The 15,983-nt window shown below is 38.2% G+C and overlaps 1 protein-coding gene and 1 pseudogene across 1 annotated transcript; both read left to right on the forward strand.

Moving 5' to 3' along the window:
* Positions 1–8,891: 8,891 nt before the first annotated feature.
* LOC137726054 (transcription factor MTB3-like) lies at positions 8,892–15,268 on the forward strand (annotated as a pseudogene).
* LOC148696733 (uncharacterized) lies at positions 9,448–11,183 on the forward strand. Its single transcript, XM_088694242.1, has 2 exons — positions 9,448–10,834; positions 11,146–11,183. Exons 1-2 carry the CDS (start codon positions 9,724–9,726, stop codon positions 11,181–11,183), a joined length of 1,149 nt encoding a protein of 382 aa, XP_088550368.1. The 5' UTR covers positions 9,448–9,723.
* Positions 15,269–15,983: the final 715 nt, after the last annotated feature.

Here is a 15,983-nt window from a genome sequence, read left to right on the forward strand (position 1 = left end):
ATGGCACTCATTGAGGGATGATCCCACCTCGACCATAACTTTGCTGGGAAATTACTTTCCAAAGTTATTAGGTTTACTTTTAGCACAAGTAAAAGCAAACCGAGTAGGCAAATATTCAGGCTGACATCTATAAAAATTTGTCAACCACACAAAATAACAAAACCCGGCCATCACCAAATGCAATACAGACTGTACAGTAATGCATATCTTTTTTTTTTTTTTTTTTTTTCAATTAAAAAATGATTAGCTAATGGTTTTGTCAAAACAATTAACCTTTTTAGAGGTTGAAGACTCATAGATGCATTTCAGCTTCCTGTGGTCACCATCGTGCAATTCATTGGGGCCAGAATACGAACTCCGAACGTGCTGTGTGGATTCTTGGGTTTACAATTTTTTTTTTTTTCCGATGACTGGGACATTAATTAGATTATAGTTACTTGTAATCATGTAATTAACTAAACAAAATTTTAATTTAGTGCAAACATGAATTCAAGTAAGAGAAAATTACTTAAACAACCTACCATCCAGCGTAGTGGATCTAGCTTCTCTGCATTAAAATTACATACGTGATAATTACGTTTGTTTTAGGATTTTTAATTCTTTAAAATACAATTAAATTAAGCAAAGTTCGGCATCGTAAAGCTAATTTGCTTAACAAGAAAGCTAATCAATCTATTATATTAATTGGGGTTTCAACTTATTTCATACGTTTTGACTTTGGTAATGTCTTAGGGGGCAAGGTTCAACTTTTAGCCTTATTACACACACACACACACACACACACACATATATGTGTATACTATTATTAAGAGAACCCTCCTTGTCAAAACTTTCCCTATTTTTTTTTTTCTATTTTGCTCTCACTTTTGATACACACTATTGACAAAAAGGAGGGCAAAATAGTAATTTTGTACCTTTTGACAAAATGACAATCATATCCCTATTTTTCCTATTTTACCCCCTTTTTTTTTTGGAGAAAATAACAATCATATACTTATTTTTTCAATTTTACCCTCAGTTTTGATACACAATATTTACATAAGGAGGACAAAATAGGAAATAAAAAGAGGAAATATTTTGACGAGGCTTCTCTTAATAACACTTTTGCTACACAATATTTACACAAAAAGGACAAAATAGTAAAAAAAAAAAAAAAAGCGGAATAAAGTTGGCAAGGAGGCTTCCCTTAATAATAATATAGAAAAAAAATACACTTATTAAAAAAAATTATTCACATACACAGAATGTATGCTCTCTGCTAATATATATAAACACGATGAGCTTTGACTCGAGTACCCTTTTTCTCATTTGTTTTCCTCAAGTGCTAAAATTAAATTAAATACAAAGTCTCCCGGGCAAATGTTACGTCAACGAGAGTCCCAAAGCAAAGCTTGGCTAGCAAAAGGAGAAACAAAATCTAGCCCAATACAATCATAATTTTGCGATTAACCAAAATTAGCAAGCGAATCAGGCATAAAATTGGCTTTACTAAAAACATGTTTAAAGAAATAAACACGAACAAAATTAGGTTCCCTCTCCCTCATTTGTTTTATAATCGATCGTTGTTGTTTTAGTGATTTGTCATCACTATTTGTTATAATAGAAAAATAGATTTCAACCCAATTTCGTTAAATTATACTATGGATAAAAAAATCTTACGTAACTACTACTCAGTAGTAAATTAACTCATTTATCTAAGTATAACTTTGCACATTTTTTCTTACCTATCTTTTTATACACTTTGTTTATTTATGTTTCTTAATTTACCTAATTATATATAACTAGAACCAAACATAAATCGATGTATATTGAAGAAAAAATGGAAGTGAAGAAGTTATTTCCGTTCTTATATATATATATATATATATATATATATATATATATATGTGAACTAATATAGATGTACGGAAAACGTTTAAACGCGGGGGGCCAGCAAACTAGTGATATAAACTTCCAGCAAATTGCAAGGGAGTTGCATAAATTGAGTTTTTATTTCATCTAATTATCTAAAATTATGACTTGACAATTGGGTTCGTGTAATGAGTCAGCGCCCTTTTTCCCAGGAGTTTCGACCTCCGTCCGTTTCTGTATAAAACATCACACAATCTGCAGCGTAAGCACTTTGCTCATCACTATGTCACCATGGAAACTTTCAAAATACCTAAAAACACATTTAATAAAAATAGAGAATCAAATAAATAAAAATGGAAATAAATTTAAAAAAAGCTCTTGGAGTGCTTTTTACAAGAAACACCTAATTGATGCTTCTTACAGGAAACATGTCAAGTGCTTTTAGAATTTCAAAACATACTCACTAAAAGCACTTTAAAAATATTTCTTAACGAACCCGCACACTATAATCGTAAAGTGTATAGCAAGCGTGTCATTTGCGTGAGGGAATCAAAAGCCTAGATGCCAAAATCAAACTAAAACAAACAAAAAACATTGTGCTAGTGAGGTCAACAGGAACAGGATAATGTTTCCCGACAAAAATGACCGAGTTTACTTTTTAGCACTAATTATAATTAAACAAAAGCCACACGTCTATTAAATTGATTCGGTACTCATAACGCGTATAAACGTAGGTTGACATTTTTGCATGCTATGAAAAATGTCAATCGATACAAAACAACAAACACCGACACATCATTGCAGGGGAATTTCAATTTCACGTGTATTGACTTTGGTATGAAGTTGTAACTAGAGAGCATGAAATACATTTTTGTTTTTTCGTTTTTAGTTTTCAGTTTTGTGTTAAAAATAAAGAGAAATATAGTGGAACAACGACAGGTATGAAAAATGTGAAGAAGAAAACATATTTAAACTCAAATCTATTTTAAACTTTTTCACCTTTAAGATTTCGTATGTATCCATTTTTATTTGTTCTTTTCTTTCACCACTTCTTCTCTATTATTCTTTTTCCTTATATATTTTTTCATATCTGCAAAAATCCCAAATTTAAAGCCAAAATAGATATCAATATGTACTGAGTTTTGGTATATGCGTATGACCTGTATTTTCCTTTTTGTTTTATTGCTTCTCATTTCCAAAGAAAGTAGTTCATAAAGTGTACACGCTTGAGCTGCCTTGGTTTACATAACACATTACTTTACAAAACTCTCCTAGGTCGAAAGTGTGCATGAAGACTCTATCTAGCAACCGCTCTAGATTAAGGTTAAACACATATCTATCACTATACTTAGATACATAATCCTAGTGTATAGTAACACTTATGTATATTGAAGAAAGTTGGAGTTTAAAGCTAATTGGTAATATGGGGAGTAGTTCAACTTCTTATAAGCCCTTACAAGATTTCTCCTTTTAAGATTTCTCCTTTCACTGATATGAGACTCTTTTACCTTTACATCTTCACATGACCTCTCACATATAGCGAATTTTCAAATCAAACACTTGAACAACAAGAATTGGGTGACATGAAGTACGTGCTCTGATACCATGAAGAAAGTTGAATTCCACCATAAAACCAATTGGCAATATTAGAAATAACTCAATTTGTTTCATTTCACGATATGAGACTCTTTTACTTTAAAATCCTCATATATAATATATATTTAATTGGTTTCTTTTTTCCCGATTGGCGGGCTGAAAAAGTGTGAACAATTTCCTCACAAATTGTGTAATTTGGCTTCCTTTTATTTTTGGGTAAATTTCACTTTATCACATCATGTTTGAGATCTATTGAAATCTCATACAACCTCTTCAAAACATTTCACTTTCATACCTCAAGTACTATTTTATTTCAATATAATACATCTGTTACATTTTTCATTAATTGATCCGTTAAGAATTGATGCGGTTGTCATATTTGTGTCACGTGACTGCCAAATTTATGTGACAATTTTTTATTTTTTTTTATACATTTAAAATATTATAATAATTTATCCTATTATTAAAAAAAGAAACGGAAAAAAAAAAAAAAAAAAAAACCTGAAACCCAGAAGCCCATTCGTCCGACCCACCTCCCTCTCCTCTACCCTCTTCACCTCCCGTCCCATCCAAAAACCCACCCCACCCCCACCCCCACCTCCATCTCCACCTCCACCCTTCTCTGCTCCACGATTTGCATCTGAGATGACGTCGTCGGCGCAGCTCCGGCTCATGTCCGATCTCAGAACCATCATTAACCTTGCCGTTAAACAAGTCCATAAATTCTGCCCCTAAATCTGCGGTTCCCACAACTCGATCCACACTTCCTGCAAATAGATCGACAACTCCTGCAACTAAATCTACAGTTCCCTCAAGATCCTCTACACCATCAAGGTCTGCGGCAAGATCTTCAACACCAACGTCCAGACGCACTGTACCCCTACCCAAGCCTGCATCAAGAGCTTCAACACCAACTCGTCGACCGTCCATGCCATACCCTACACCTAGTATATCAGCTCCTCCATCAAAGTCCTCACCTTCAATTTCCAAGCCAGCTCCTCAAATTCCTATCAAATCTAATCAGAAATGCTGAACTTTATCTGGGATTTTGCGGGTTGCAGCGTCAGCCCTCTGTCTGATGGCAATGGAAGTTCTTCATCCTTCCCGTCGCCGAGAAGGTGAAGAACGAAGGTGAGAAGGGAGAGATGCTGCGGGCCATGGCGACCCGGCTGGATGGCGGCGACGGGCTTGGGCTGGGCCTTCTAGGCCCGGGAGTGGTGGCCGGAGGTAAGTAGAGGGAGAGGAGGAATAGGGTGATTAGAGAGGGAGTGTGTTTGATTTGGGGGTGGGGAAGATGAAGGGGAAAACTGGGTTTTTTTTAATTTTTTTTTTTATTCTTTATTTTTACTTTTCTTTAATTAATTATTTAAATATTTGAAAATTTTTATTAAGTGTTTAACTATATGGCACAAATGTGGATTTCATATTTTTGACGTTATCATTTAACAGTTACTTAATGGATTTTCTAATGAATGTATGAAATTGAAATAAAATGATAAGTAAATGTATGAATTGAAATGTTTTAAGGATGTTGTAAGGAATTGAAACTGATCTCAAATCTGAAGAGAGGGGGGAGAAATAAATATGAAATTGAAATGTTTTAATGATATTGTAAAGAATTGAAATTGATCCCAAATCTGAAGAGAGGGGGAGAAATAAATATGAAATTGAAATGTTTTAATAATGTTGTAAAGAATTGAAATTGATTTCAAATCTGAAGAGAGGGGGGTAGAAATAAATATGAAATTTAAATGTTTTAATAATGTTGTAAGAAATTGAAATTGATCCCAAATCTGAAAGAAGGGGGGGTGGTGGGGTTGGGTGGTTTGGTGGAAATAAATTTACCCTTTATTTTCCTTTTTCCTTGACTTTTTCGTCAAGAATGTCTCAAATTGTGTAACTTGCATGCAGTCAGCCCCCCTTTTCTTAGGAGTTTCGAAGTTGAATTCATGTTCCACTTGTAGTTCTTAACCCAATCTCTATATAAATTAAGCACAAGAAAGCTTATTCCATGCACCTTATCTTCCATCTTTCCATAGAGAGAAAGCGCTTTCGACATCATTTTTCGGTCACCATATAAAACCATATGCACGCTATGAAGTTATTGATGCTTATTCTCTTGATCATTTTCACAGCCAAATTATCCACTGATCATGTAGCTGCTGCTGCTCGACCTCTGGGCTGTACGATGAAGCCGAAGACTTTTGTTCCAAAGACGGCGTTTCTGCCACAAGCTAGAGGTTCAGTGCCACCTACTGGCCCCAATCCGTGCATTCCCTGAACGCGGCAACGGCCATTGCAACTTAATCAACAAGTGGAAGCTCATCAGAGATCATCTCAAGCACCTACTCTAAAAAAGTCACAAGCAAGCGATGAAATGTGCATAATATACATATATATATTTATATATTTATCTCTGTGTGTGTGTGTATGTATAGTTCTAAGCAGACAGACGGGGAAAAGGTTCATGCAGAGGTTATCGTATATATTTTTGGGCTAGTGATTCACATCATTCTTTTTGCTTCTCATACATTCTTCTCAATTTTAAGTTGTCGAATTCAATAAACTGGAGAAGATCTAAAAACAAAAATTAACAAGGGGTGTGTGGCATGTAAAAATAGGTGTATGCTTGGCCGTGTATGTGTATTTTGGCTTTATACATGTATTTTATTGCATATATTTTTTTTGTAATTACTAATTAGCGAGTAATATTTGTAAATTAAATATGGAATATAAAGTTTTTTTTTTTGTTTTTTTGAAGGTAATGTCATTAATCAAATAAAACGAAGAACATCCTCATCTATTAGGAATACAATTTCAAACGCAACAAAAAGACAATACAAAAACTTACCCTACATAACCACATCTAAAGAAATAGAAAGAAACGCTCATGTGGACAAAACCTTTCATGGTTTTTTTTTTTTTTTTTTTTTTAATGAACTTACAAAAGACGACACCCCTTCAGCAAAGATGCCTTGCTATGAGACATCACGACGATGTCGTCATAGTCCTTTGTTAGGCATACAAACAGGGAAACCACAACCAAAACAAACAAAAAAAATGTCAAAACATAAAATAAACTCTCCAGAAATACGATTCCTCAATCACGGAAGACTCGTTCTTAACGAACAGTAAAGATAAGCTCAAAAGGTCTAAGCCCTGGGAGCCGGACATAATAACACCGTCAAAGACACATAAGTTAGACATCGTACCATCACCTGAAGACATTGCAACGATAAGAAAACATGATTGTGAATCCCTTGAACCAATAAAACAACCACACAAAGGCAAGACTGCGTCACCCTTTGATGATCTTGTAATCATCGGTAGAAACCTTGCAACAAGTCAACTCCAACAAATGTCGAGTTTTCTCCGCATAATTCTTGCCAAGCACACAAACAACAAAGTCAACACCTTAGAATTTTGAACAACAATTGTTCCTTTAAGATTCGGGGTTGAGTAATAAATCATAACCGCTACAGTGCCGTAAGCTCTCCTCCTCAAGAAGAGAAAGTGACCACAATTACCACAAGGCTCTCCTCAACAAAGCGAGAGATCACTACCTAAAATAGGAAAAGAAAGACAATGAAGAGATGAAGAAGGGTTGCTGCCGACTCCAAAGCCACATGTTGACATCGGGGGGTAGTGACTAAACTTTAACCGCAAGAGGAGGGAAAAAAAAAATGCCTCGCTGTCGATTACCCTCGTATGATGATGATGCTCATCACCTAATTTATCGTTATTGAAAGAGTTTAAATTCGAAATTTATATAGTGGATAAACACAAATCTCAACATTTAAATTCATTCAATAACAATAAATAAAATAATAAACACTACTATCATTTGAAGGTGATGAACAAAAATACAACTATCGAGAAATTGATGTTATTGCATGCAAGCTGCTGCTTATCGATGGCCAATTTCCATGTAAGTCTTTGTTGTACGAAAACTCGTTGGGGACGCCGCTTTTGCTTTTTCATGGTAAATTAATATCATATTCTCTACAAATCCTCATGCAAATATTTGTGGCCCTACTTGCTAATTTGTAACCAGACAAACACCTTTAGAAAACTGAGGAATCTAACACCGTGTAAACGTTTTAAATTTAATTGCAATCCCTGTTGAAGAAATTTTTCGATGTGACAATTACACGAACACACGATGTGTTGTATGTCCACCAATATTATATTACATAAATCTATTTATACATATCAAACTATAGGCTAGTGTAGTATCAATCTTGCCTATCACCCAATATGCATGTTTTAAAGTTTTAATATATGAATATGAAATATTACGTGATCACATGACCGTCAAATTTAAGTTTTTCGTCTTGGAGTGACATGTTTACTTGTCCTTTTTTTTTTTTTTTTTTAAATTAGCATTTTATTTTTAATGGATAGTGAATTTCATATCTCATTTTTCATTTTCATTTTTCATTATTTTTCCTATCCCATGATTATCTTTGTTTTACTTGATGGGCTGGTGGCTATTTCGGCCTTCTGGAATCTGGGCCATTCCCGTGAAAGATTCCACAAACGTTTCACCAAAAAACAAAGGAACACAGAGGGACACATGCTGCCACAATTTTGGTGGTGAGGGTCCAAAAAAATGAGAAATTTTTAGTTGTGATAGGAATACAAGATGTACATTACGTGTTTCAATATGAGTGGTAGGAAATTTTATTTTTTAAGTTATTAATTTTTTACCACACATATCCTACAATTTACATAATAACACGTGATGTACCATTTCATATACCGGTTACATTAAAAAATCTTTCCAAACAAAGAGTCACATGGAGGAATACTGATACTTTTAATTTAATAAAACAATTAAAAAACATCCCCAGATCTTGGAAGTTTGGCAACCCCAACTTTCCTCATGTTTGTTTAACTTTCCTGCACAATTGCACTGAGTTGGAATCCAAGTATCTGCCACAAACCCATATCAGCTTTCAGGTAATCGGATGTCTGCTATTATTCTCTGCCTGGATTTTGGAGTTTTTCTGAGCCAATTTTGTACTTCCAAAAACTTCATCAGCTTTAATTTAGCAGTAAAGTGAGGGTCTTTGTATATAATGTTTGAAGTTTTCTTAGGATCAGCTAATTGGGTAAGTCTAAATTTCTCGACTTTTTCGAGTTTTAGTTCTGTTTGTGTAACTTAAGGTTGTTTTTTTAGTTCATTTGAAGTTGGTAATTTTTGTTCGAGATATCTTATCAAAGATGTTATATTTGTGTAGAATTGATTCCCTGAGATGTGTTGAAAGTTCAGAACTTTAATTGTGATTCGAGCAGTAGATTGATCCGGTCGTGAATTTTTGTGAAAAGATTGCGAATTTCTGTAGTGGGAATAAGAAATTTGAGAGCTGTGTTGTGAATTTCTGTAGTTATAGCATTTTTGTGTTGTTTGAGCTAGTTGTGGAAGGAGAAGAGAAGTTAAGATGGGTGAGAAATTTTGGGTGAATGAAGAAGACAAGGTCGTGATGGAGTCGGTACTGGGTACCGAAGCGTGCCAATTCTTGATCTCACTGGCTTCCGAAAATGTTTTGTCAGAATTGATTAGGCCGCCGGGTAAATTGGGTGTGCAGCAGGGGCTGTGCCACCTTGTCAAAGGGTCGAATTGGAATTATTTCATTTTCTGGCAGGCTGTTAGCAAGAAATCTGGTGGATCTGCCTTGATTTGGGGTGATGGGCATTGCAGAGACACCAAGGGCGGTGGAACTGGGGACGTGAATTCTAGTCGGATGGTAGTTTGGAGGCAATGCAGAAGAAAGAAGAGGTGAAGAAGTGGGTGCTTGAGAAGCTCCACGCGTGTTTTGGCGGTTTGAATGGGGATATTTATGCAAGGAGGTTGGATGGGGTGTCAGATGTGGAGATGTTTCATCTCACTTCAATGTGTTATGCATTTCAACTTGATTCGATCTCACACTGCGGTCCTGGGGAGTCGTACAAGTCCGGAAAATCGATTTGGGTATCAGATGCCGGTAGTTGTTTACATCATTACTGTTAAGGAAAATATCTCTATTACTTAGTCAATATTGTAAATTGATATTGTGGTTATTTCCTTTCCTATTTAGTTTCTGGACAAGCCTTACTTGTAGGCTATAGTTTAGGTTTTCTTTTCCCGAATGGTTGTATAAAAGCTGTAAACCTAGTTGTTGAATATTGACAAGAATTACAATCCCATTCTGTGATTCTTATGATGGTATCAGAGCGATTGATATCTGGGAAAATAAACAGTAAACACATAAACAACCCTAGCAAACCCTAGCCATGGGCGATAACACAGACACGAAGTCGAAGTCAACTTCCTCGAGCATGACTTCACATCTAAAGTGGGAGAGTCCTAATCATCCACTTTATCTCCATCATTCAGATCAACCCGGTGCAGTACTTGTGCCGCAGTCATTGGTGGAAGACAATTACAATACATGGATCCAATCCATGACCATGGCCTTAACGGTCAAGAACAAACTAGGGCTTGTTGATGGAACTGTCAAGAAGCCGAGTGAAGATGAACATGAAGAATTGCAGCAATGGAATCGCTGCAATAATCTGGTTAAAACATGGCTCTTAGGATCCATGTCAAAAGAAATCTCAAGTAGTGTCATCAACTGCAAGGATGCAAGGCAGATGTGGCTTGATTTACAAGAACGGTTTTCTCATGCAAACATCGTTCAATTGTTTCATGTAGAAAACGAGATCCATGATTGTGTACAAGGCAACATGACGGTAAGTTCATACTTTACCAAACTAAAAGGCTTATGGGACGAACGTGATGTGCTGTGTTCTATCCCTGCATGTAGCTGCGATACAAAGAAGGAAATCATCTCCTATGTTGAGACTCAGAAAACAATGAAATTCCTCATGGGCTTAAGTGATTCCTTTTCCACTGTCCGCAGTAATATCCTCTTTCTTGAGCCTTTACCCATAGTGAACAGAGCTTACTCTCTTGTTCTTCGCCATGAGAAGCAGGCGGAAGTCTCAAGTGGAAAAAATACCTCTCAACCTGACGCGGCAGCATTTGCTGTAAGGACTGGTGGACGCGAGATTGAAACTGAGGATGGTGGTCCTCGCTGTGGTAGATGTAGCAAGACAAACCACAGCACCAAAAATTGCCGTGCCCATCTCAAATGCACTTTCTGTGGATGGAAGGGTCATACCTTCGAATATTGCCGCAAACGTAAAGCGGCCGCTGAAACTGAACAAAGCCGCTCAACACCTTTCAAGGGCAATCAAGTTGCCGTGCATGACAAGAAAGATGGGATGCCAAGCTTTCCTTTTTCTCAAGACGATTGTAAGCAGATCCTTGCCATGTTGAACAAAAACCGTTCCTCATTCGCCAATCACGTGGGTAACTCTTCAACTAATGAAGAACTTTCAGGTAAAGCATTTTCTCTCATGCATAATGGCATTAAACATGTTTGGATCTTGGATAGTTTTGCAACGGACCACATTGTTTGCAGCCCTCATTATCTCACATCATCGAGGCCAGTTACAAATCACACTGTCCAACTTCCAAATGGCTCTCTTGCCAGGGTCACTCACATTGGACAAGTGGTCTTCTCTCCCACACTTGTGCTTGACAATGTTTTGTGTGTTCCATTCTTTACCTTAAATTTGATATCCATTAGCAAACTTGCATATGATTCCCTTTATGTTACCATCTTCCTCAAACAATTTTGTGTCATACATGACCTACACTCGGGGAAGATGATTGGGACGGGAATTGAACGGGGGGGCCTCTACTATCTCAACCCATCCAAGAAAGGAACATGCAACACCATTAGCACAACCAACCCGCATCTTTGGCACCAACGCCTCGGACACCCATCCAAAACTGCCTCTATGTTATTTCCTTTTAAACCAAGTTTTTGTGATTCAAATAAGTGTGACATTTGTCCTTTAGCCAAGCAAACAAGAGCACCATTTTCCCTGAGTTCCATATCCACTAAATCTTGTTTTGAATTGCTGCATGTTGACATCTGGGGGGGGGGGGGGGTATCACGTTCCTTCTATTTCTGGTGCAAAATATTTTTTAACTATCGTTGATGATTACACTAGGAGCACCTGGATTTACCTAATGAAATATAAATCTGACACACAGCAGCTTCTTGTGCAATTTGTTCATTTGGTCGAAACCCAATTTAATGCTAAAGTCAAAATCATTCGTAGTGATAACGGCCCCGAGTTTAAGCTTGCTAGTTTTTATGCCCTGAAAGGTATTGTCCATCAAACCAGTTGCGTTCACACACCACAGCAAAATGGTGTTGCTGAACGTAAGCATCGCCATTTTTTAAATGTTGCCCGAGCTTTACTCTTCCAAGCAAACATGCCACAACGTTTTTGGGGGGGACGCCATACTCACTGCAGCCTATCTCATTAACCGCACTCCCACACCCCTTCTCCACGGGAAAACACCCTATGAAATGTTGTTTCAAACAGCCCCCAGTTACTCGCACTTACGTGTGTTTGGCTGTTTGTGCTTTGCCTCTACTCACGCCTATAAACCTTCCAAATTCGATCCTCGTTCCCGTCGTTGTGTCTTTCTTGGGTACCCATATGGCCAAAAGGGTTATCGACTTTTCGACCTCCATCTTAACAAAATTTTTGTCTCTCGGGATGTGCTATTTTTTGAAAACCATTTCCCTTATTATTCTTCCACTTCCGCTGCTTAACCACAATCCACCCTACCACCACATCCCTTATTTCCCCTTGCTGTCGATCCCTTTCCTGTCCCACGACCCATACTACCCTCCACACACACACCCACTGAGCCATCCACCCCCCACACACCCATTGAGCCATCCTCCGAGCCCTCACCCTCCCCACCTCCTTCTCCTCATTCCCTACCTGCTACACCCCCACATGCACCATCCCCAGACACCACCATTCTCCATTCCCCCTCCCCAACTCAACCTGTTTAACCCACTCCACCACGACGTAGCACACGCCCCACCAAACCCTCTTCTTTTTTGCAGGACTTTCATGTCGAGGTTGCTCTCCCGTCCAGACCCGCTCCCGCTTCTTCTACGAACGTGGCTTTTTCCTCGTCAGGTACTTCTCATCCTCTCTCTACTTCTTTGTCCTATGATCGGCTCTCTTCTCACCATAAGGCCTACATCACTAATCTTTCTCTCATTCGAGAACCTACGAGCTTTTCCCAGGCTGTCCGTGATTCACACTGGCGTGATGCCATGCATCATGAGCTGGCTGCTCTTCAAGCCAATCATACCTGGACACTCGTGACTTTGCCGCTGCATAAACGTCCCATTGGTTGTAAATGGGTTTACAAGATCAAACTCAAACCTGATGGCACCGTTGATCGGTACAAAGCCCGCCTTGTTGCCAAAGGTTACAGTCAAATTGAAGGGGTTGATTACCAAGAAACCTTTGCTCCTGTCGCCAAGTTAACCACCGTCCGTGTGCTCCTAAGTGTCGCTGCTGTGCAAGGTTGGCATCTTCATCAGCTAGATGTCAACAATGCTTTCTTAAATGGTGACCTTGACGAGGATGTCTACATGACCTTGCCTCTTGGTTTCGGACGAAAGGGGGAGACTCGAGTATGCAAGTTGAATAAATCCCTTTACGGTTTAAAGCAAGCTTCAAGGCAATGGTTCATTAAGTTATCTCATGCTCTGAAGGCTGCAGGATTTGTTCAATCACGGTCCGACTATTCACTATTCGTCCGAAGTCGTCATGGTAACTTCATTGCTTTACTGGTATATGTTGATGATGTGATATTAGCAGGGAATAATCTGCATGAATTTGAAGAAACCAAGAAGTTCCTCTCTCAGCGTTTCAAACTCAAAGACTTGGGGCAACTCAAATACTTCTTGGGAATAGAAGTTGCACGATCAAAGCATGGAATTACTATATGCCAACGTAAATATGCTCTCGAAATATTGGAAGATGCTGGGTTTCTAGGCGTTAAGCCTTCTCGGTTCCCTGTGGACCAAAATTTGTCACTCACACAAATGGAAGGAAAGGAGCTGAATGACCCTTCATCGTATAGACGACTTGTGGGCAGGTTAATATACTTGACCATAACAAGGCCTGACTTGGCTTATGCTGTTCACATGCTAAGTCAGTTCATGGAGAAACCTCGGCAACCACATCTTGATGCTGCACACAAGGTCCTCAAGTACATTAAACAAACACCTGGACAAGGGATTTTTCTTCCTTCCACAGGCTCATTGCAATTACAAGCATTTTGTGATGCTGATTGGGCTAGATGTCGAGATACCAGAAGGTCGATAATAGGGTTCTGCATTTTGCTTGGTCACGCACCTATTTCTTGGAAAACTAAGAAGCAAACGACAATATCTCGTTCGAGTGCAGAGGCCGAATACCGTTCCATGGCCACCACATGTTGTGAAATTGTATGGCTGAAGAATATTTTGAAGGACCTAAGAGTGAACCATTCTCAGCCAGTGAAGTTGTTTTGTGACAATCAAGCAGCATTACACATTGCTTCAAATCCTGTTTTTCATGAACGAACGAAGCACATAGAAATCGATTGTCATCTAGTACGAGAAAAGATTCAAGAAGGAATGATACGCACGGCTTACATACGGACCAACGATCAACCAGCTGATATATTCACTAAGCCGTTGAGTTCAACACAGTTCGAAGTTCTACTTGGCAAGTTGGGTGTTATTAACATACACTCCAACTTGAGGGGGAGTGTTAAGGAAAATATCTCTATTACTTAGTCAATATTGTAAATTGATATTGTGGTTATTTCCTTTCCTATTTAGTTTCTGGACAAGCCTTACTTGTAGGCTATAGTTTAGGTTTTCCTTTTACTGAATGGTTGTATAAAAGCTGTAAACCTAGTTGTTGCATATTGACAAGAATTACAATCCCATTCTGTGATTCTTATGAATTACCAGTCGAGGTCATTTTTAGCAAGATTGGCTGGGTTTCAGACAGTGGTGTTTGTACCGATGAATCAGGAGTTGTGGAACTCGGTTCGGTCAAATCAACTTCGGAAAAACAAAGTTATGTGGATATGGTCAGAAGTGCATTTGGGGAATCTAGTCCTATTCAGGCAAAGACATTTCCAATGATATTTGGACGTGAACTAAGTCTCCGGGGTCCAAAATCACAATCCGTCAACATTTCCTTTACTCCAAATAGAAGAAGATTGTGCATTTCCTCCAGAACCGTTTGAATTACAATCAGTAGGCACTTCAAATGGATGTCGAAGAGAGGATAGTGAAGTAAAACTGTTTCCGCAAATGAACCAAATGATGGTTGACGGTTTCAATGTTCAGACAAGAGTCTCAAGTTCGGAGCTGCTCAAGGATGAGTCCTCGGCACAAATTGATGAGCGGAAACCCAGAAAGAGAGGGAGAAAGCCTGCCAATGGGAGAGAAGAACCATTGAATCACGTGGAAGCAGAAAGGCGGAGGCGCGAGAAGCCTAACCAGAGGTACTATGCACTAAGAGCTGTTGTTCCTAACATATCGAAGATGGATAAAGCCTCTCTTCTTGGTGATGCCATTACCTATATCTCGAGGATGCAGTTGTGAGGATGAACTTCCCATTGGATTCTCACCCGGTTTCTGAAGTATTCAGAACACTTAGGGAACATAAAATTGTAGCTCAAGAGTCTAACGTTTCCATAACAGACAACGATAAGGTTATTCATACATTCTCCACTCAAACTCAAAGCGGTGATGCCGAGCAATTAAGGGAGAAGCTGGTGGCCTCTCTTTCAAAATGATCTGACTGTAAAGTTGTTTCGTAAGTTTTTACCTGTATCTTTATGCATCAGCCTGATATAAACGTGAGTTTTCTTGTTGCCGAGTAACTGATGAGTGTCTTTATCTCGTGATGATTTGTTATATAACTTCAGATTCGTATTATTGTACGAGTTGTTTTGTTTATGTATGAAAAAAAGCTTGTTGTAATTTTGAACATGTTCGGAAGAACCAAAATGGATGCTATGAATTTATCTCTCTACGTCGCTATCCTTGGAAGGCTTCTGAGTTACTGTTTTACAGTTTATGCATGCATGTTTAGATGAATTGGCCAGAGCCAGCCCTCAAGTAAGGGGAGATTCCTGCACGTGACTTGGGCACGTGATGAGTGCTACACGGTGTTGTGGATATATCCTGGTTACACCCAAGTTTTCCTCGTCGTAGGATTTGCTATTTCAACTCCATAATTTAAAGGGTATTGAGTTTGACTGATAAATATATACCCCTTTTTATAGGAATGCTGGGAACCTTTGGTCATGGCTTCTCTGCTATGACTAAATCAAAATCGAGCAATTTTCCCAAAAATTGGTCCATGGAAGGAGCCAGTGAAGGCCCACTAGGGGCAAATGCCCCAACTCAAGTTATTCGTTTGTTAAGTTGCAGACTACCATTATATAATACATACGCGTTATACTTGAAGAAAATATATATAACTACTATCTAACATACCTTCATACTGCATATACTCCATATCAAATATTATATGAGCAAAAATGCTCTTGTTCTGTCATTCAGACTCAAAAACCTCTCTCCTACGTAATCATA

The sequence above is a fragment of the Pyrus communis genome, chromosome 5 (genome assembly GCF_041283825.1).
Source record: "Pyrus communis isolate YQ-2024b chromosome 5, ASM4128382v1, whole genome shotgun sequence".
In the NCBI taxonomy this organism is placed as follows: domain Eukaryota; kingdom Viridiplantae; phylum Streptophyta; class Magnoliopsida; order Rosales; family Rosaceae; genus Pyrus; species Pyrus communis.

Bases quoted from the DNA above. Each gene is read 5' to 3' on its own strand.
- LOC148696733 (XM_088694242.1), top strand. From the start codon at position 9,724: ATGGGCGATAACACAGACACGAAGTCGAAGTCAACTTCCTCGAGCATG. The intron at 10,835-11,145 runs GTAAAGCATTTT...TGTGTCATACAT, and splicing joins AACTAATGAAGAACTTTCAG to GACCTACACTCGGGGAAGAT.